Source organism: Tachysurus vachellii, chromosome 2 (genome assembly GCF_030014155.1).
Source record: "Tachysurus vachellii isolate PV-2020 chromosome 2, HZAU_Pvac_v1, whole genome shotgun sequence".
NCBI lineage: Eukaryota > Metazoa > Chordata > Actinopteri > Siluriformes > Bagridae > Tachysurus > Tachysurus vachellii.
This window is the reverse complement of record NC_083461.1, coordinates 18,158,785-18,180,969: the sequence shown is the minus strand read 5'-3', so window position 1 is coordinate 18,180,969 and position 22,185 is coordinate 18,158,785. Positions and strand designations below refer to the sequence as shown.

The 22,185-nt window shown below is 40.0% G+C and overlaps 1 protein-coding gene across 9 annotated transcripts in view; it reads right to left on the bottom strand.

Moving 5' to 3' along the window:
• myocd (myocardin) overlaps window positions 1-22,185 on the bottom strand; it is a 93,166-nt gene that overhangs the window by 4,037 nt on the left and 66,944 nt on the right. For 2 of the 9 annotated variants that reach the window (XM_060861408.1, XM_060861426.1), the window contains exons 3-14: window positions 9,766-9,831; window positions 6,833-6,888; window positions 6,539-6,614; window positions 6,066-6,230; window positions 4,264-4,445; window positions 3,810-3,911; window positions 3,286-3,569; window positions 3,028-3,184; window positions 1,909-2,844; window positions 1,598-1,741; window positions 857-985; window positions 89-146 (exon numbers count right to left, since the gene is read on the bottom strand). In XM_060861408.1, coding sequence (XP_060717391.1) covers window positions 89-146; window positions 857-985; window positions 1,598-1,741; window positions 1,909-2,844; window positions 3,028-3,184; window positions 3,286-3,569; window positions 3,810-3,911; window positions 4,264-4,445; window positions 6,066-6,230; window positions 6,539-6,614; window positions 6,833-6,888; window positions 9,766-9,831 — 2,355 coding nt within the window. Of the gene's footprint in view, window positions 1-88; window positions 147-856; window positions 986-1,597; window positions 1,742-1,908; window positions 2,845-3,027; window positions 3,185-3,285; window positions 3,570-3,809; window positions 3,912-4,263; window positions 4,446-6,065; window positions 6,231-6,538; window positions 6,615-6,832; window positions 6,889-9,765; window positions 9,832-13,392; window positions 13,692-22,185 lie in introns of those variants that run through there. The other 7 variants (XM_060861417.1, XM_060861436.1, XM_060861444.1 and 4 more) reach the window with 4 other exon arrangements.

Here is a 22,185-nt window from a genome sequence, read left to right as displayed (position 1 = left end):
CATTACAGCGTTTATCAAAACTGGTTAGATTAAGGAACAGGGGCAGGGGTCTAGAAGGGGCGTGCTACTTTCATACATTTCTACTCACCTCCACTTTCAATAAGGACATCAAGGAGTTCGTCCATTTGCTGACTTCTGGTCATCTGCTGTAACAAGAGAGTGCATTCATGTAACTCAATTATCATACAAATATTTAGTTTCATATTTTGTAATATGCCACTTTGCATTTGGGTTGTAGTTATTTTAAACTTACAAATTGTTCCTGCCACAGTTGGACACAACAATTATGCTAAGCCACTGAAACTGTAAAATACAGTACAGCTTGTTTATTTCTCATGACAAAAATATTGCAGCAAGATTTCTTTACTATACATACTGGCTTATCCCGCAGTACTGACACTGCTGTTTAATGCTCAATGATGGGAATTTCACCCAAAAATTTTCAATTTATCTCTTATGTCAGCACTAATGTGCTGATAGAAACTAAACTTGTAGAACCAGTATGCTTTTCCAACTTGCTTACTTGCTGGTTAAAGCCTGAAAACAGACTGAATCAACTCTTTCGTTTCAAATCCCAGTACACATTATATATAAAGATCCAATTTAATTAAACACCTTTTTGGGTGTAATTTCACTTGAGTGTTATTTCTAGGCAAATATCCGGCAGGCTCTCTAATCAGCACAACTTTTTGAGTATTTAGGGTGCTAATCATGCATTGTGAAAGCAGAGAAGTGTGCATTGTGAGGGTGGCATAGAAGTGAGACTGTGTTTGAGATTTATGTGTGTATAAGCAATGCCAGAAGCTGGAGGGATGGTGGAAGGCATGAGGCTTGGCTGGTATTGGGACTCCTTTACCTGCTTCACTGCATCCTCATAGCATGGGGGCTGTTTAATGGCAGATGCAGTAGGATCTGAGCTACAGAAGGTAGTGGTGGAGGTGGCGCACTTTTGGCCAATGTGCCTGGGAGAGTGTAATATTGCCATCTATATGAGGAGATAGGGTGAAATGTTATACTTCAGATGTGGAAGAGGGACCAGAAAAGGCTGAGAAGTTTTCATAGATCACGCTTGTGTTTAGCAGGCATTGTACGTGTTTGGCCTTGAGAAGGGGTAAAAGGACTGTTCATTTCTTTCCTCACTATCTGTCTTGGAATCATCTGTCTACATTATATAATAGCAGGTAGCTTTGATTTGTCCTACAATCTTGTGCAAGTTTGGCATGTGAAATGACCACATGATCAAATTCATGCACTTTGAGAAACATGTGACTAATAATGTTTATTCAGTTCAGTGAATAAAAGGCTGATGAAAGCATGTGACCAGTATATTCATTTATGATGATTGTGGACACATAATATAGATATGTGTATACGTGTGTGTGTGTGTGTAAAATGTATATAATAACATTATATATTTATTTATTTATTTATTTTTTATTATTATTATAACTCTAGGAGGACTGGTTTTGTGGCCACAATTAGAAGGAAAATGAGAAGAACCTTCAGTTTGTGTGTTACGGCTTTTCTAGATAGATTTTGTGCATGAATACAGTTAAGAATGTGGGATGAGGTGGACTAATCTCATCTCCTTACAAACCTTTTGCTGCATGTTTGGAGTTTTGGCCTTAGAAGACCCTCTGGGGTTTAGGTTATTCTCATTGCCTGGGTACAATGGCTGCATACTTCTCTGGTCAGGTGAATAGGTGCAACTCACTGACTGAGCAACATTCTTCTGCTGGAGCTGTGATAACGGGCAATATTTTGTTAGATTTATTTCAGAGCCTTACAAGTTCTAATAGTTACATGCCATTGATGAATATAAAGTGAATGAACAGTTACGTTCCTTGATGAAAAAGACTGAAGCCCTACATCATAAAACAATTATAGCTCTTGTAAGCATCTGTGTACCTGCATTGGATGTGGTCTGGCTCCACTGTGAGGGCAGCTGTCCCTACCCAAGGGAGGTGTGAGCAGAAATGAATGACTAGGAGAGGCAGGCAGGCTGTTGGGTTGTGGGCTGCTTGAGTTCTTGGTCACTGGTGAGTCTTGAGGAGAGCACTGCGGGCTTAGATAGGCAGGGAGACCAGAAGGACTTCTAGAGGAGATGTCCAGGCTCCGTAGTCCACCACCTAGACCACAATGTCCCACTGGCTCAATGCAGCTGTTTGGGGGTCCATTCTTTTGCTGCTTGGAGGCCATTGGACAGCTTGAGGCCACGTGCTCCTGTTTGATAGACACACCAAAGTAGTGCTGCATCTGGTTAGGTGGCTGCAAATGCACTGGATCCTGTAGGCCATGGCTGTGCTTCCGTTTATGTAATTGCATCCGTAGCTCCTCCACCTGCCTTTGTTCCTGGTGTAATTTCCAGGTCAACTCCTCAATCACCTTCTGCTTCTCCACCAACATCTTGTCCTTCTCAGTGTCCAGGCCTGGTTCACCATGCAGGCAGTTACCTAAGTTCTGGTTGTCTTCTGCACTCAGTTGAGTTGGTGATGGCTGCAGGCCAAACTGCGGAGAGGACATAGTGACATCGCTAAAACTATCAGGAAGAGAACCACTTACAGACAGCTCAGAGGAAGCAGGAGAGATGGGTGGGGTGGATGTTGTACTGCAGAATGGGTAATATCCCCCTACATGGGACATTGTACCAGAAGAACTTGGGGATTGGTAGGAGGTGAGCAAGCCAGTGGGGGTCACCGGGAAGGTCACAGTAGTGATATCTCCAGAGCTGGAGGGAGAAGTGGAGCTAGAGTCTTTATAGGGCCTCAGCCTTTCTATGAGGGCAGTTTTTGTGCCTGACACTGGGAGACCTCGTATTCTCAGTTGCTGTCGAAGCTCAGAAACCTGTTACCAGAACAAAATAGGCAAACTGTACTTAATACAAGTGATGATCCAAGGTCTTTACTTCTCTTACTAGATCTAAACAGACTACAACTGTATAGTATATTAATATATGCAGATACTGTATGTAGATTTGCAAAAGACTATCACTTGAGAGAGATTTCTTCAGATAAGTGCATTTAGTACCTTTAGATCATCAAGGTTAGCAGGCAGTGGCCCTGGTCTGATTGGAGTCATGTTGGATGTGTTGCAGTATGTGGTCTTTACAGGAGATGAACAACTGCTGCTTTCTGTACTTGTGGCAGCACTGGAACTGCATGGTGTTTGCTGTTCACTTGTGTGCCTGAAGGATATCCACAGAGACAGCTCAGATAACAGTTTTGTCCTAAGTAATATGACTGCATTTGGAATATCCGAACTAAATCTGAAATATATCTGACTTACTTGGTTGACAGATGCTGCTGTACAGGCTGATAGCTAAAGCTCTGGCTTTGTGGACACTGGGGCTGGTGTGAGTGATTCTGCTGCGTGTGCTTCTGCTGGCTGAGAATCTGCAGTTGCAGGAAGAGCTGCTGCTGCTGTAGTAGCCGGGCATAGGCTGAGTCCATTGGAGGAGGAGATTTTTCTGCTTTCTGGTCTGGCGGAATGTATTGGTGGTACTTCAGCTTCTTCACCTTTGGCTTAACATCTTTGGGCTTCTTATGACGATTCTTGTCTGACGTTTTGGACTATTTCATGGTCACCAGGCGGAAATTAATATATATTGAGGTGTTTAACATTGGGTTACTTAATGGATACATAGAAATGACAAATTAAATAATGTCTATATTAAATGATTGTACATGTCTTTGCATTCATTTGGAGGTAATAACAATATATTTCTCCAGCTACTGTAATGTACCAGCTGCTGGTATAATTCTTTATAACTACTATTTGCAGATGATATTTGGAGAAAATGCATGCCTTACCTTTATTATTGCAGGGACAGGAATGGGTGGACCTGTCTGGTTGTTTGTCACAGGTGGACCTTCTTCTTGGTTTTGAACAGTTGATTCTCTGGTTTGTGACCCCTTAACAATAAAGTGTGACACTTAGCAAGAGAATTGGTAGCATCTAATTCAAATATGCCTCTTGAGTCTTATAGGGGAAAATTGTGTCTGTTAAGCCATACCAGTTAATATGTAAAAGCCATTATATTGTTGTCAGTTTCTGGGGGCATGTAATCACTGTAAGCCTTATACACTTTATACACTGATAACAAATTAAGAAGGACCCTGCAATTTAAACCACTGCCACAGAGGGCAGATTTCTCAAAGCTGTATTTTGTGTAATCCTGTGGATTTGCAGTCTTCTAGTAACCCAAAAGTTTAGTCACTATAGATTGGGTAGTGTGTATTATTGTATGTCAATTTAGGTTATCACCTGTGTGAGGCCTGCGGTCAGTGATGGGGATGGAATGCCACCACATGCCTTGCTCTCTGCCAAAGGTCCAGCTGAGCTCTGGGACTCGTCACTAAGGGGCTGTTCAGGAGACAGGCTCTCACTGCTGCTGTCCTCCTCAAATGCATATGAGTCCTCTTGCTTTGGAAACTTCGCATTATTCACTGAAGGCATAACAAATGGATAAAACTATATAAAAACACTGCAACTCCTAGGAACTGAGATAAAACTGTGAAGCCAATCCAACAGTCAAGCAAATAAAAGAAGAGAAACAGTTGATTCACTCTTAGATTGACCTTCTGACTCATAGAAAACAAACAGACTGGTTAACACATTTACTAAAAGAATGATGCTAGCATTTGTATATATATCTTGGAATTTCTTTTGCCGTGTGCACACCAGTCATGTACATGTGCAGTGAGGGGACCTCAAAACTGTGCATTTCTGCTGCAGAATTGATCCTGGCCTTTGTTGAATAGTGCTATTTGTTTTTCCACTTACGCCTAACTTTTGCCATGATGTGGAGGGAGTAGGCTGACAGGACCACTTCATTCTAAAGGGGGGCCTTGATAGTACTGAGCAGCCTTGTCCTATCAGCAGAGGTCAGCCTAACGGCTACGAGAGGGACAACGTGTAGTGCCAGTGTGTGTTGAGATGGGAAATGGTGTGTGTGTGTGTGTGTGTGTGTGTGTGTGTTAACGATTGTGCGACTTGTTCAGTATCTAAACATGTGACCTGCCAAAAGAGTGGGCCCTGGTTTCAATCATGACAGACACGCTGTCTGCAGTGTGCTGGGCACAACTCTGTGTACCCTCCCCCAAGCCTAACTGCTGTTCAGCTAAAGCCAAGGAAAATGTGAGTGTTTTTACCTTCCACCTGTTGGTGTTAGACTGGCCTGGACACTGTAACTAGAGATGCCTGACCTCTACCTATACACTTTTACCAGCTAAGTTCATCCCATACTGACCCATCTGATAAAAATATATGAGTGTATAAAGGTAACAAATGTTGCTCAAAGAGTAGACAAATTGCATCTGAGTGTATATATAAAGATACTGATGACTTTTCAGATTACAGAGAGCTTGCAATTACCCTACGGTGACTATTGTAAAATCTCAGACCTCCTTTGCTTATTTAAAAGCCTTCAGGTTTAATAATCAAACCCAGAGAGTAGGTCATGAGAGTGTTACAGGATGGGGATCTCAGCACTGCAGACAGCTGCAGAGCGGCACAGTCCCCCCTTAGACACCTTTGTAGGTGGCTTGGTGGAGCCACATAAATCATGACGAGTCAAAACAGAGAAGCGAGAGGCCACGTTCATTTGATCTCCAGAGAAAAGGGTGGGTCCAAATACAGCTGCTGTTTGTCTCAATAAAACATGCTCGTCTTCCCGCAGAGGTAATGTAAACTGAAGTCATCTGCCTTATGGTAGGGTTATGCAATACATTTACAGACAAGTCAGAGGAGAAAACAGAATGTTTATTTCTGAGAATGTCTAAAAACACTGGCTTTAGCAGAATGTGAACAACGTGTGGTTATGCAGCATAGTAAACACAACATTGAGTTAACGCTCGTGCCCTAGAGCCAATGGCCTCCTAAATCAAGCTGTGTTTTGTGAGGAAAAGTTTGGAAGGATTGTCAGGAATCTTGCTAAATATCACTTGGTGGGAGTGTTTTTTTAGGGTCAGTGAGTCATCTTCCGAGCATGAAAATGACTTGAAAATGTTTCCTTCATGTTTCCTTTTGATTTGATGAACCAACTTCAACCAAGCAATTTTTGGTACCTTTTAAAGCAACCTCTTTAACAGTTGAATCTACGGGTATGATGTTCTTCTCAACCAATTCCAGCGGACCTGGTCTCAGGGCGATTTTCTCGTTAAGATCGTCAGCAAGTCGGGCACGCTTAAGTTTGCTCTGCGAGTCATGAGCGGGGCACTCGCTGGCTGAGTCTGCATAGTAACACAGAAATCATAAGACGTATTAATCCAGATCCAAAACCTTCCACTTGCATGCACACGGCACGCAGCAATAGTCGAGTTTCTAGCATAAACAGTTATTGTCAGACTGTCCAAGACAGGCTTCACCCATGATGCTCATCAATCAATGTGGCTCAAGCTGTCTAAAATACATCTCATGTCAAATGCAATGTTGTATGAATTACAGCCAATACAAACCATTTTATTTTGTAGGGTTCTTTTTCATATTTATATATATATTTCATAGGACAATGTGATTGTCAAAGCACTGAAGGTCTTACCTTGTAGAATGTGCATGTTAACCAGCTCTGACTTCTCTGGTCTACTTCGGATTTTATGCTTTAAGTAATCTCCAGTCTGCAAAATATTAACAATTAGTGCCAGAAGGACAGAAGAATTGATGTTTTTAACCAAATGTCATTTTTCATTTTACTTGTGTACGGTACTAGACTATTTCTCTATTATCCATATTTATTTTCCAAATAACACACAAGTTCCTCCTGGCAGATATGGCACGTGCCAAGGAGTCATGTTTAGTTTTGCCTCAGAAAGATAAAGTGGCGTTTTGCTCTCACCTTGGAGCGTTCAAGACTTTTCCTCTGTTCGTGGAATGCAGCTGGACTCTTCAGGGCTGGAAAAATAAATGAGAGAGAACTAAATAAATTAGAAGGAACTAACCATCTCTGTCAGTGGGCCTGTCTGTGTGCTCGTCGTCAATGAATCCTATATAAATAAGCTCTGCTTGTCCCATCTGCCCACTTCTGGATGAACTTTGCTGTCCACAGTTACAGTACATTGTTGATTCAATGCCTAATCTGATCACTTTCTATTAAACTCACAGAAGTATTTGGGTTGTTGACAAAGCTTTTTCTTGTTTGATGTTAATTAAACATGTTTAAATGCATTGTTGCTGTGCAATGCAATCCTCAGGCAAGCCAGTATACTTTAGATTCTGTACACACACACACACACACACACACACACACACACACACACACACACACACACATATATTCTGTAGACAGATGGAGAAGAAGCATCACAGATAACCTCCCAATATAAATGTATTGTTTCCCACCCACGTTATCTAATGGATGTGCTCTATGGATGTGATAACAGTGGTCAAAGTGTTTAAATCTATTCCTGGAGGCCTTCCTGATTAACTAGCACTAATGATGCTGATTAGATTAGAAATGTTAGATTTCTGCTAAGCCATGGTCTAAGACATCATCCAGACTCCTTGTCCACTTTGGCTTGTAAAGAAGGAAACCATGTAGAGGTATTTTAAATTGGCAGTTATATAAAGTGGATTTAATCTGTCTGAAGTGTGACATTTATTTACACCAGTGATGTACAACCAAGGGATCTTTATTTAATAAAAATTTTGTTACAGTATTGGAGCTCACAACCCACATTATTAAGTATATTTAGGGGTCTAAGCACCAAATTCATCTGAGGCCTTATGTTTTCCGTTGGTGGGAAATTCAGGAATAGAAAGGCTCACAATTATTAAATAAAGGGAGTTTATTATAAAAGGGGTCCCTGGCTCCGGTTAAGAAACCAATGGTTTGGACTGTATGTGCTTTTAACCATTAGTAATAAATGGTTCTATAAAAATCTACTAGAGCAACAAACGAACAAATGTTCAGTCACTTAATATAGTGTGTTCTAAAGCTAATCTTCTGTTAATTCTGACACTAGAAATGTCAGTTATAGTGATGATAACCCAGTTCCTATTATCAGTAGTAAAAAATATTATAGTGTACCAGTAGTGAAATTATATGAAAAGAACATACATTTACTCTGTTTGGAATAACACTTGATCATTATCTTTCAGTGTAATCCACTATAACGTATTATGTGTTTTGCAAAATTGATTGTATAAAATTGCATTGTAATTGCGAACAGAAAAGATTTTTTTAAAATGGTTTATCATCTCTGCATAAACTGCAGGTAGTTATATGTTTATGTTGCGTTAAATGTTTTCTCCTCTGTCAAATGAACGTGAAGAAATATTAGGGCTTTAACTTAGACTGCGGAAGTTTAGCTGAATATAAAGGAATATTCCGGGACAGTTCTTTAAGATAGGGTGAAATAAGACTCATGAAAAGGCTGCAAGCTCCTCCCGGCCACACGCCAAACAGCCTTGAGAGTCATGACTGCTGCTTTCAAGTGCCTAATAAACACCAGATGTTCCTGGAGAGATGTATATTTGGGGCACACACACTGACCATCAACCTTCCAGACAACAGAAGAACGGCTGAAATATTCCATCCATAAAAGAATATGACAGATTTAGTCAATTCAGCCTCACGTGAGCTCTTAAGGTAAGTTGCATATTGGCAGGCTGGAATACACATGTCGAGAACCGATAGATGGTGGAACCGACCTGGAAGAACACTGACATTCTGCAGTCATAGACTCATTATACAGTTGTCTTTAGCGATGTTATAACATGATACAGTAGCTCCAGGTCTGTTATTTGTTGTCATAATATGTATGTATGTTTCATCTGGTAAAAGCTTGTCGATGGCAGCAGTGGCACATGTCCAGCTTCATTCACTCCTGGCCTGTAATCAATTGATAAACAGCCGCTGAAAATTCTTTTTAAAGGCTGCAGGCTGGCCAATCATGATTTTAGGGGCATTTATCTTTGGCAGTCTCCCAGAGATTGATAGGACTGGGCAGGCCTCTGGATTCCTTTCCTGTGCGCACTTACACTAGTTATCTCACCACTGGAGCCTTTCTGCCTGCTATACCATTCCGCAACATGTCTCAATATAACCAGTTCAAGAGCAAACTACACTGTGAGCAAGCTGAGACCCAGACACATAACAGCACTGCATGTGTGTTTATGCATATATAAGTTATAAAAGTAGGACTATAGAAAAGGGATACAGATCAGAGGTGAGCCATCCACCGGGCAGGTGGTACATATTATTTTACCTTAATGTCAATCGACTGTCACTATTCTCACATGAATAGCTCCTGCTTGATTTTCTAACCTTATGAGTGAATGATGTGTGAACAGAACATGAGTGTCAGCAGGCCTATTGATGCTTTGCTGCTACATCTATCCACATTATGTTGGTGGTGCACTTGGCTTGCTTGTGGTCCGCCTCTTGAACAAAGAGCATTCCACTGAAGTCAGCCTGTACCACAGAATGTGTATGAAGGAATATGATTTAAAGCCCTGTGATGTTTATCACTTGTACAAGCCATTCCTTTTTTTCATTCTTCTGAGAAAGATCTATGCCAAACATTGCTGTACTTCCTCTGAAAAGCCTGACACTTCTGGCCAGGCACGTTCTAACATCTGATCTGTGTGATTCTCTACATTTAGACCGTAAGCTTCACTTTTCTTTTTTACCACTTCCCCTATGTCTTGTGATCAATCAGCTGGTTTGTTTCAGACTGACACGTGTCAGAAACGCCACTTAGTATAATGGTGCAAGCAGAGAGGGGGGTGGTGGGTAGTGATGAGTGTGAAAAAAGAAGTGTTACTCACGAGGCATGATGCCCTGGTCTGCTAACTGCTCTCGTGTCCTCCTTTGTTGGAGCCTCAACTGCAGGACTGTGAGTAGAGGAAGGGAGGGAATGAGAAGAAGAGATACAGATAGAGAGACAGATAGAGAGTGAGAGACAGAGAGAGAGAGAGATTCACTATCCATGAAGCAAAACTAGAGAATGAGCTGTAAATCTTTGTCTGGGCAGGGAACACATCATCCCCTACAGGCATGCAGAGATAGCAGAGTGTCTTTCTCGAGGAAGAGAATCGGTAACGTACACAAACCAGCAATGGGCTAAACGAGCAGCTCTTGCATTTATGACCCTCCTCTTCACGGGCCATCACGCCCACGAGGACCACACACTGTAGGGAGAGTTGTTTAAAAGCCAGGAGCTGTGTTTATCATAGACCTACATCCTGTTATAAGAAATATTTGTGGGTCTGTTGCTTTCTTTGTTTTGGGTGGCGTGTCTCACATCAGCATAGCAGACTGTCAGTGTGTCAACTGTGGGTCACTACATGAGAAGTCATTATAAGATTATCTATTGAGAAATGTTAGCCTATTGCTGTAAAATGGAATTTGCACTTATGGATCAAATCGTAGAGGACATGCAGAAATCACATACACTTTTTACACTGCTATCAGACAAAAACAGTCTGTGAGCAGCACATCTGCTTCTCTTCTGAACACATTTTGGGCAAGATGAAGCTGTGAAACACTGCCAAGTACAGAAGAGTGGGCTGTTAATGGGCAAATAGATGGACAGCACTTGGGAACCTGGCTGAGTTTTGGCACCAGAACTGGCAGTTCTCACAAGTGCCATTGTGGATAATACATGGAAGTCTTTTTGGACACCTCAGTTTTTTTTTACAAGTTTTTTTTTTAAATGGAAAAAAAAATGAAGTTGTTTGTTTGAAGAAATCTGGCTCACGCACACATTTCTACCTGTTGTTTTTCTCTTTTTTCAGAGGTGTATTTCAAATAAACTCTGACAGGATTACAGTGAGAGCAACAGGTGAATTATAAAAAAAAAAGGGAAAGAGGGAAAAATGGCTGTGAACATGGGTCTGAGATTGCTTTCTGGCACCGTCAACACTATTTGGCGATGTTAGCAGTGGGGAAAAGGGTTGGAGGGTGTGGAAGGCACGATGAAGAATGCCAAACCCCTTGATTGCCCTAAATAATTATCCTCTATAAGAACCATCACAGCTTCACAGATGCTCTGGATCAAATAACCTCAGCAATAAGAACCATATGAGCTGACTTAATGGCCTAAAATAGCTGCACCAGTTGTCTTCGGGGCATATATCTAGAATATGAAAAAAAAAAAAAAAGCCTTGTCTCAACCCGATAACAGTTTTGCAGTTGTGCCTGCTGTTCATGCCCAGGGAAATTTCACTGGTATTGTACTGGTATATAATAATCAACAATAATCCCTTACATGTTGTAGAATAATAAGCAATCCATTTTTCCAGTACAGAACATCGTGGACTCCATCAGAGTAAGAACAAACAAATCCTGAGCCCTTTGAAGTGAAATGCTCTTTCTGTGAATAGTAAAAAGGCAGTAATCTTGACATGATACAGATGGCTCTGAGATATTTGTATCCATATGATCAGAGTGCTTCTGTAGTATTTGACTTATCCCAGTTGTATAGTTCATGACACCAGCAACTGCACACTTGGCTATGGCTAGGCCCAGCTGTTTGGTTGTTGCATCTAATCAGGACTGCCATTGTTTTGTTTACCACCAGCATCTTGTTCCATTCTCTGTATCCCAACTCCCTATCATTTCTATACAGAATAGTCAAGGTCAAATTAAGTCCCAACCTCAGAGGAGCATCTGAAGGTAATGCAGTAGCTTGCAATAATTATGTTATTTATGCAAGTTAGGGGGAAAGGATCATGGTGGGAGGACATGATAAACTCTCTTTGACTCACCAGAAGGCTCACAGACTTATTAAGCTGTCAGTAATTTGAGAATACCGCACACATGGCCAAACACACAATGAGCAGATGCAGTTAAACCCAGTCTAAATCAGTGACGTCTGTTTGGGGTCTTTTTGCAGCTCCTAATCCAAATGAGCAAAGCGATTAACATTGGTATTAGAGCTTGTTTACTAGGCCCAGCCTGGCTAAAACAGAACCACACTAGGGACCAAATAGTAAGTTGGCTCTCAAACCAAATGACCATTCCATTAGTTAGTGGGTGTAGTAATAAAAATAATAATAAAACCGGCTTGGAATCCGGAAATTTTTGAAAGTTAAATCAAAATGAAAGCAAAGACGTCAATCTGATAAACGAACCCATGTATATTATCAGCTGATGTGGACAATTTAACATCTTACAGCATACAAACCAGTCGTCTTTGTGTCTGCATTGGTCACGTGACTGCTACTGGATAGTTCTCAGCTGCGCAGGGCAACACTTCTGAACTGCACACCTTTAACTGTCTTAGCTTTTGGCACAGCATGTGCACAGTTATTTACTTACGTGATTCCGCCCATCCCTTACAGCCACTGATGAAGTTTATCAAAGATATGAACAAGTCCACCAGGGACGCACTGGCAGATCTCTATCTGCCCTGCTTTCTCTCACGCACACACACTCATGCAGGGGAAAATAGTGGCAACAAGTGTGCATATAGAAGCCAAAACCTATGTCTCTGTATAAACAGACCAACATCTGTGGAGCATTATAGCACTAATATGCGCTGGTCAAAATAAGCAACATTTTTTAACCATGCCACTTTGTGGACCTGAGGCTTTATATCTTCGATTTCCTCTGGACTCAGGGGTCATTTCCTTTGTGTCAATGCTCTAAGCAACAGGAGGGAAACGCTCAATTTTGCCTGCAATTTTGGGTGAGCCATTAAAAAAATGTAAGGAAGAAAAAAATTCTTCCAGGCTGTGAAATCCTGAAAATCTTTCAAAGCAAAGTGAAAACTGCAAACATCTTTCTGTTGGTTGTCAACAAGTTGTCTCTGTAGTGTGTTTTAATATTTGTCACAGACACATCTATGCCTTTGTCAGTAACTTTTGTGTCAGAGAGATGGCAGTATTGTTCACAACAGATCATTTCTGGACACGATTCCTGTATTCGTCTGAGAGAAGTGCCGTGAGACGACTTGTATATAAACATTAGCACAGAAGAGAGGCTTCTCAGTTCCTGAGAATGATTGCAAGGCAGAGAGAGAGATGAACGGAAAATGATAGAAAACAGCCGAACTAAGCTAAGAACATGAGGGGGACATTTCAGCATCACTACAGCTAGCCCTTCAGACTGGTAAGGTCATATCAATCTGCCATCTTTGTCGTCTGATAACCTTTGACCTCTGTCTCACTTCAGTTCAAGCTACTGGAAGCTAACAATCACCTATATGTATACATGTGCTGTACACTAAAACTACTATTAAACAACTCCAAAAATCATAAAATCGCATAGTTTACAGAGTGACTTGTTTCACAAAATCATCACTATCATTCTTTACGATTCTGTTTTCAAACAATACCAACATAAATAATTTAAGTGGTTTTAAGTAATTCATATTTACAAATGTTTTTTTTTTTTTTTTTTTAAAAATCCAAACAAAGTATTCGATAAAAGATGGACAGGGAATATCTTACCTGATCTAAATTTGCTGCGAATCAGTACCGAGTGTTCGGAGCCCAGCAGGGTCATTCTGGTCACAGTAAGATTCCAGTGTCAGCACATTAACAGAGCAGTTTGCTAACTTCAGTCCCGTTGGAGAGAAACGTCATCAACAGGGTGGCCCCAAACAAGTGAGCACAGAAGTGTCAAATTTGTACACATCTAAATGCTGAGCGCAAGACGACCACTGAGTGTCAACCAGCCTGCTCGACTCTTCAGAGTGGCTACGGTTCCATATAGCAGTGGGGGCTCCAATACATGAGAGAGAAACTGATAGGACTGTGCTGCTGGGAGGGTCTTAAACTGGAGGAAAGTGCGTGCTGAGCCCTCCTCCAGCTCACTAGTGAGTTCTCCGTCAGCATGGGACAGGGCTGCCCCTACTGTTCAGCAGCATGCAAGCCCACCACACACACACACACAAACACACACACCAAAACACATACACCCCTGGAGATCAGCAGGTGTCAATGCCAGGAATGAAGATGTTCCACTTCCTTAACCAAGCATTCCTCTTCATATTCACATCTGCTCTTAAATGTAGGAGGTGCACACTATCCTCCCATCTGGGATAAATTGAACTTTTAAAGTAGTATGGCTGTTATTCACCCTTCTAACATGTTCCTACAGACAGCAATACAAAAATAAAAAATACTGTACTTAAACTCAATCTATGTGTTTGTGTATTTTATCTTATCTAAAGAGAAGAAATCTCCACTCAGTATGCTGACAGCCTTTCCTCCAGCTTCCACAATCCTAAACAAATGTCAGGGCGGATAATTTGCTCTGCTTTGGTAGTGGAAACACTTCAACTGTCCCTGTAGACCCACGGCAACACTCCAAGCAACACACAGCAGAGTAGCGGGAGCATAGACCACGTATATAACAATTTTGAGGGGAAATCTAAGAGATATAGTAGCTACAATAACTGTCTTGTGCTGAAAATTGTGTAAACGCTTGCATTCTAACGCATCTGTCCTTTGTTTAACTGTTTACAATTTGCAGGTTTCCTCAGAATGGATTGGAATATCAGAGAAACACTGAAGGAGTGTCATTTGTGAGCTCGGCTCACACTTCTGTGTTCCTCATGTCTGTTTTTCAAAGCTTTTTTTAGAGTCTCAGCACTGGCTCATCGTTTTAAAACACTTTAGATTTTAAATGAATCCAAGGGCTTAAACTCGCTAATGGCACCCAAACAATCTGTCCACTCCCTCCGCCACACGTAACGCTCAACAGTCCAATATACAAGCACGGTCAAATATTTACATTAGTACATCTTGAGCTGTAAGCGGGCTGTTTTCTGGCGAAAAGAGCGCCTGGCTGCACACAGTTCTCCTTGACTGGAGCTTGGAAGGCTTAATTAGCAGGTGAAAGTGCTTAAAGGGAGGTTGTGGCAGCGGCCGAGTCTGAGCATCCTTGTGAAATTCCTCAGAGGGTCACTGAGCCCTGTCCTAATCCCTCCCTTTAATTGGGCCTCGCGTCTCTAGAGGAGACATGTTTCATCTGAGCAGACTCCTCAAGAGTGGCTCAGTGTGACACCTCGAGACATGAATCACAGTTCTGGGTTGATGATAAATGACTGTTTACAATCATATAGTATCTGCCTGAGCAGACGCACACGGGTTTCATAGCATAGAATTCAGCCATAAGATATGTTATGGCTCTGGTGTAATATAGCTTTATGACCTCTGGAGTTTTAAGTGCTTCTTGGAAACCTGTGGCTAACACCATACTGAATTCATCAGTAATATCACCATCCTCAGCGATGTGTTTATTGGCACCCCAAAATGAGGTTTTATTAAAAACTTTTGCTTTGACAGTATTGTTAACATTTGAATTTGAGTTTTATTATAACCAATACTGTACACGTGTTGATTCATTTATCAGTTAGATTTTTTGAAGAAAAAAAAATAAGCTTCGAAAATTTATGTGAATCTACAAATTCATTGGTTTGATTTTGTTCTTCTGTGTCTACACAATAAACGATTTTCTAACATTGTATAAGGACTATCAGACACATCGCTTTATGGATCTGTAGAAATCATCGATGTTTCTATAACGTTCTCATTGTTTCAGAAAGTCAGAGGACATAGATTTGTTTAGGACTGCAAACAGACACCCACCTGTTTCATGTTCTGTGATCAATGGCTTTTTGTTGTACACTGTGCAGTGATGTACACTGGTCGATGTAATGTAACTATCTCTGTCACTACAGATTTAGACAGTCTGAAGGCAGAGCTGAAAAAATTGCGGAGCGAAGGAGTGGAGCTTGTCTTGCTCTTGGCTGTATCTCAGAGCACATCAGACAGACAGCGTCTCACACACGCAGACGGTCAGAGGAGGAGCCGCAGTCTGTCGAGTCCTGAGTGGAGCCAGCAGGACTGAAGAGTGAGAGACAGAGAGGCAGAGACAAACTGAGAGAGAGAGGAAATACACAGAGCGACAGTAATAGAAGGGACAGAATCAGCAAGTTAAGATTGAGGGTTAGTGCTTAGACAGAGTTAAGGTTAGCCTAAGAAAGAAAGAAAGAAACTGAGATGAGTGAAAGACAGAGCAATGAAGGCAAGCAAAGGCCATGAGCAGGCTGAAAAGCCTGAAGCAGCCGAAACAGCTGCCTCTTATCTGTCTAAAACCCACTGGTCTCCGTTACAACATTGCTTTAATGACCATTCTTTGCTTACTGTCGCTGCTGCCTTTGCCTTAGAGCGATGACTACGGCCACAGGTAAACACTCCCAAATGGAGCACCCAAAGAGTCTCCTGAGAAAAAGCCAAAAGATCGGAAGATTTGTCCACTTTCGGGAATGTACAAGAGAGCTCTTTTCTTTCTTTTCTTTTCTTTCTTTTTTTTTTTTTGTAAGGCATTGTTTAGATCCCTTAACATCTGGGTTATGCTTTTTCAAGTTCCTCTGAGGTCTTTTATTTTTTCAATGTGTACAGCCAATTTTGTCAGATCCAGGTTTAAACGTGTATGATAATGAAATGATGATAAAACAGAATATTCAGGTGTGAACAAACACTGCATTTTCTTCAGCCTTGAAGCCTGGATTTTGGGGGTTAAACAGGTAGATGAAACGCCAAAGGAATTCACGTTAAAACTGCACTAGGATCATATTAGATAGTGCTAGGGACAAAATTATAAGTGAAATAATAGCGTATTTTCTTTGGTGTCACTGAGTAAGGGATCAGTTGTGTTGGCAAGAGGAATTGTACCTGGAATCTGTAACACAATTTATGATTATGCTGGACCCGAACTCTGAGTATCCATACTTAATCTGGATTGTGTTTTGTTCAGTTGGATAGAGTGCTTTCAAATGAATTCAGGGTGTTGTCTGAAAAGAGAAACGTGCCTGAATGTTAGCCATGTGAGGGCACGTGGAGCTCTCGCATCACTTCAGATTCATGCTAATGTTATCCCTGTTATTAGTTAAATTGAGATCGAAATTTACGCATGCTTAAAACCTGACCACTTTAAATACACTTTAACTTTCTCCAAGCTTAATTTTGCTTAATCTGAAGCCATGACTAATACTTAGATAAGAGCAGGTATCAAAAATAACATGCGAAGGATTCAAGATCTCTCTTTTCTTCGCTCTGGGGGAATAAAATTGACTGGTTTCTGTCAGGTAAACTATGATCTGTTTTTCTAGTTTGATTTATGTATGGAAAGGAATGTTTGCGTATGTTTTGATCAGATGTCTCTGAACTACATGTAACACTCATCACTGTTTAGTCTAAGGACTACTGTGTATGTTGAGGATCATGTTTGATGTGTAAGTCATTGTCATTGTAGTCTCATGAGCCTAAAGTAAAGTATTTTGGCCCAGTTTTACAGTGTAGCCTGTGCTGGATTAGCAAGATCGTGTATTGTGAAAATGTCAAAAAGACGCTGAACAGTGAAACAGCAGTCACTTTCCAGCTGCTCAGAAATAAACTACCTAGGTATAGGTGGGGTTCAAATATCAGCTGAGGGATACGCACGCTTGCTGAAAATATGTGTGTGTCTATGTGTGTGAGACAGAGAATTTAAATTATGATTGGATTAGAAGTGAGGAGTGTTTTATATCAGATGTTCTTGTACAGAAGTTGGATATAAGATTCCAGAGACTCAGATGTAAATACTCTGTAAGATGTTTCACTGATGCACAACCTATTACACCATGAACCTTGGATGTAATGAGTAAAAACCAGATTTTAAAGGTAATTCCTGTGCCTACTATATAAGCCCATATATTTATGGGCTCTCCCACTGAAAGACAGCCCACTTTCTTAACCTGGATCTGCTCGTCTAACCTTTGGCCTTTAATATGTCAATCTCCTGTCTCTGTCTCAACCTTCCAGGCAGAAAATAACATACCCCCCAGCAGGCTACCCAGGCATAAAACAAGGGTATCTCATCACATGGGCTAATATTTATCTTCACGTGTTGTGCAGTGAACCAAATAATTTTATACTACTTGGTTGAAATGTGCTGTCAAGGAGCACATTTCCCCTCCAGATGGGGAAAGACCAAGTCCGTGTTTTGGTTGGTGTTAACCAGTTGGTTGTTAGACCACACATCGTAATATACCTCATGTTTGCTTAATGAGGATAAAGTGCATCTTATCAGGGTCTTCGCTGGATAACAGGAATTTATCTGTAGTGCTTGTTCCCACATGACCTCGAAGAGTGTTTATTGGAAGGTACTTCTAGTCTGTGTTCAACCTAAACATACAAGTCATCCACAGAGAAAGGTTGTTGAATTGAATTGACTTGTTCAGTGTGAAACCACGTCCTCGTCACTCTGCAGGGTGGCTCTGCTACACTGCATTTGCAGTATTTCTGTAGCGACTGGTGATTTGTACAGGACAGATGTGCTTTCTTTACCGACTGAAAAGCTGCAAAAACACTTAAAGGCAAATACTTGATTTTTAACACATATGAGAAAATTCATATGAGGCACATCCAACTTGCATGCCTACTTTTTTTTTGACATTTCTAAAAAATAAGTCAAAAATATTAAAAAATGCAACTCAAGTCAAAGTAAAATGATGTAAAAATACTTGCAACATATTTTCTTTTAACAGTTACTCAAAATGTATATTTCTATATAGAACAACTACAGTATTGACTGTTTTAATTACAGTAACAGTCTGTATAGATTATATGTCAAACTGTTGTGAACACCTGAACATCATACCCATATGTCCCAGATTTAATCCTCACTTTAATGTTATGATAAGCTCAAGAGTCAAGAGTCAAGAGTCAAGAAGCTTTTACTGTCATTTCAACCATATATAGCTGTTGCAGTACGGTACATAGTGAACTGAGACAACGTTTCTCCAAGATTGTGGTGCTACATAAAACAAAGACAGGGCTAAGGACTTAATACGTAGTCCTAGCCACATAAAGTGCAACTGTGCAACCTGGTGCAAACAGTGCAGGACAAGACAGTGCAGAACAAAAGACAAAAGTTACAAGACAACACAAAAAATACAAAAAGGGTAAGAGTCAAGTATACTACAAGACTCTTTTCTGTTCTGGCAACAAGGTGGTGGAATGAACTTCCCCTAGGGGTCCAGACAGCTGAATCACTGGCTATTTTCAAACGATGGCTGAAGACCTACTTATTCATGAAACACTTCAACTAGCACTTCTTTCCCTATTTTTTGCATTAAAAAAAAAAAAAAAAAAAAAAAAAAAAACTTTGAAACTTTTCCATTGTAACTTTGAACAATGTTTTAAACTCGTGGTATCTTAAGTATGTAACCTAGTGAACCAGCATTAATTTGTCCAACAATAGAGATTTAAGCACTTCTGTACGTCGCTCTGGATAAGGGCGTCTGCCAAATGCTGGGTGGGAATTGGTAGCTCAGTGTTCAGGGCCTTGACCTATTGCTCAAAAGATAAGTTCTGGTCACACCAATACTAACCTTCTCTTTCTGGGTCCTTAAGCAAGGCACTCAACTGTTAAGTTGTATAATGAGATGTATGTAAGTTGATCTTGTAAGGGTATCTGCCAAATAATGTATGTTTGGTGGTCAGGTGGTCAGTGATTAAATTAAATTTATTTTACATTTATTTAATATAAATGTTATATACTATATTATATACTACTATACTATATGCTACACCGTATGCTGTGTATAGTTTATGTCGTAATGCAGTCTTACTCAGAATGTATATGAAGTTTTATTTTAATTTAAGTTAATGTTTCTTACAGGCTCATATGTCTTTATTTGATTTATTAGCTGTGTACATACCATTGATGTGTTTTGTTGATTTACATCAGCGTTTCTAAATTCTAATCGTATATGATGTATACCATTCATTAATAGATTGGAATTGAATGTGCCATCCTGGATGTTTACAGACATTATTGCTCATTCCAGCTCTAGAAAATCTGAGCTCTGATTGACAGGTTGTCTCAGGATTTGTTATTGATTTTTCAACCCAGTTCAATAATAATTCTTATAAAATCTAATTAATTGAATCAATCTGAGCAATTTTCTACTGCTTTTTCTGGGACAGTGAAATGCAGCTTTGTTGTGATTAGCAGTATGCCATACTGTACCAATGGTGACATACTAATCATACGGGATACACAAATGACTTTACAGAAATGATCATAGTTGTTATTTTCATCAAGCCAGGAATGCTTACTTGTGGAGGCTGACAAGCTGAACTTTCTTTAGTCGCATACCTTACAGAGATGTTCTTACCCTTATCTCATCTCCTCCTGTCTTGTCTCTTGGGTGCTCCTCATGGTCACCCATTCCCATCTCAGAACAATTCTACTTTTGTACATTGAGCCATGAAGGTTTATTGCTCAGTAACATATAATCAATACACACTTTACATAAATAAATGTTTAAAATAAAAAAAAATGTGTTAATTATCTTACATTCCAGATGAGATCATGTTTATAGATATACACAGAATGATCATATTGTTGATATCCAGAATAGGCAGAATGTCTATATATTATTTCAAATCTAAGTTTTAATTGATTTGTCATCCATATTTATGTGTAATGTCATATTTCTGTCTACATCCAATCAATTTAATAACCAGTTAAAAATGATAGCAAGATTTGGTCGAAGCCATTATCAGCTATTGGAATGATGATAAGATAAACATAGTTGCACTTCAGAATCGTTTAAAACAAGAATAATGTTCCGTATATATTTTTTACTCAACATATAATAATAGAACTCTTGACAAACTCACAAACCAAAATACTTAGTATCAAAAGTAATGTTGGCATTGTTATAAAGAAGCAAGATCTTGGGCAGTGATGGAAAAAGACTGGTTTGGTTTGTGGTTTTGCGAGCAATACAAGACTTGGCTCAGCATTATGGTTAATTACCACAATGCAGTCATACTTATCGTAACTTCCACACAAGAACGCAAATCACATTCAAGGCATCCTGCGTGGAATGCTCTGGAAGGAGATGTTTTTTGGCAAGCAGTACAGCTAAGTGCTTGGCCTCATGTGTTCTTGTGTTAATCAGGTAGCCAGAGGACTATGAATTACAAAGTACTGAAAACATTACCGAGGCACACCTGTTTGCAAACTACTCAAAGTACGCTCGGTATATTACTGAGCAATTCCGAGCACAAATAATGCTCGCTACAACCTGAGAGCAAGTTAGTGATCTTCATTCTTATGTCTTTTTAGATTACTGCACAATGTATTTAGTTAATCGAATGAAGACACGGTCTGTTTGAGTATTGAACCTCTTGAGAGCGATGCACATTCTCAGAGAGACTTGCGAAGGTGGTCACTGTGGTGAAATTTCAATATTAAGAGGTATTACGCTGTTTGTATTTGAGCCCATTCCCAGAGCTGCTGGTATGTCAGCTGAAACCTTTAAAAAATACGACCCCATCCTTCAGTGTTTTACTTGGCCTTTGGGAACGACAGCTTTCAAAAGATATTTTGAGCACTATTTGATTGATTCCCCAGCATTACAGTTTAATGAATACCACATCCAGTACAGAGTGTGCAGCTTCCTGCTCATCTAATGGCTTTATGCTCTATTTGAATTGATAGAGATTGCTTGTTGATAAGCTCGGCCTTTAACAGTTGGCTTAAATTAAACAGATATGTTGAATTTTCCCGACTAACATCCACATGGGATTTAAATGCATCATGGGTCATGTTAACGATCAGCAACATGGCATTCAGTTGTTTTTTTCAACCTTTATTATGAAGGCATAGAGGTTAGAAGAGCTTCCTGAATTGTTTGATGGCAGCTATTTTTATGATGAAACTAAATTTACGTAATAGAATATCACTAAGTGCCTCCACATGACAGAAATGTCTTGAATTATTTCTTTTTTTTGTACATAGTTTAAAGGCAAAGAAAGATGTCTCTTGCAGCAACTTATTTTATAAAATTTTTATAACTAAGACGGCTAATTAAGCCAGTATATAAATTAGTTAAGCAGTGTTTGTTTTGCAAAAAAAATCAGAAAGACATGAGAAGGTAATATTATGTCTTGATTACTAGGAAATCAAAACAAAACCAGCCAAATGACAGACAAAATACAAGGCAAAACTTGTCCCAAGATATTATTCACAAACATCACCTCATAACCACTTTATTAACCCCAATACCATTCCTACCTTTAACAAACACATTGATATACACTTACCGTCCACTTTATTGAAAAAACACTGGCCACTTTCCAGAAGCACAATATGGTACGCAATTATATAGCTACAATTCAAGAACTTCACGTTAATGCAGACATTAAACTTGCCCGCATATATAATCTGAGGATTCA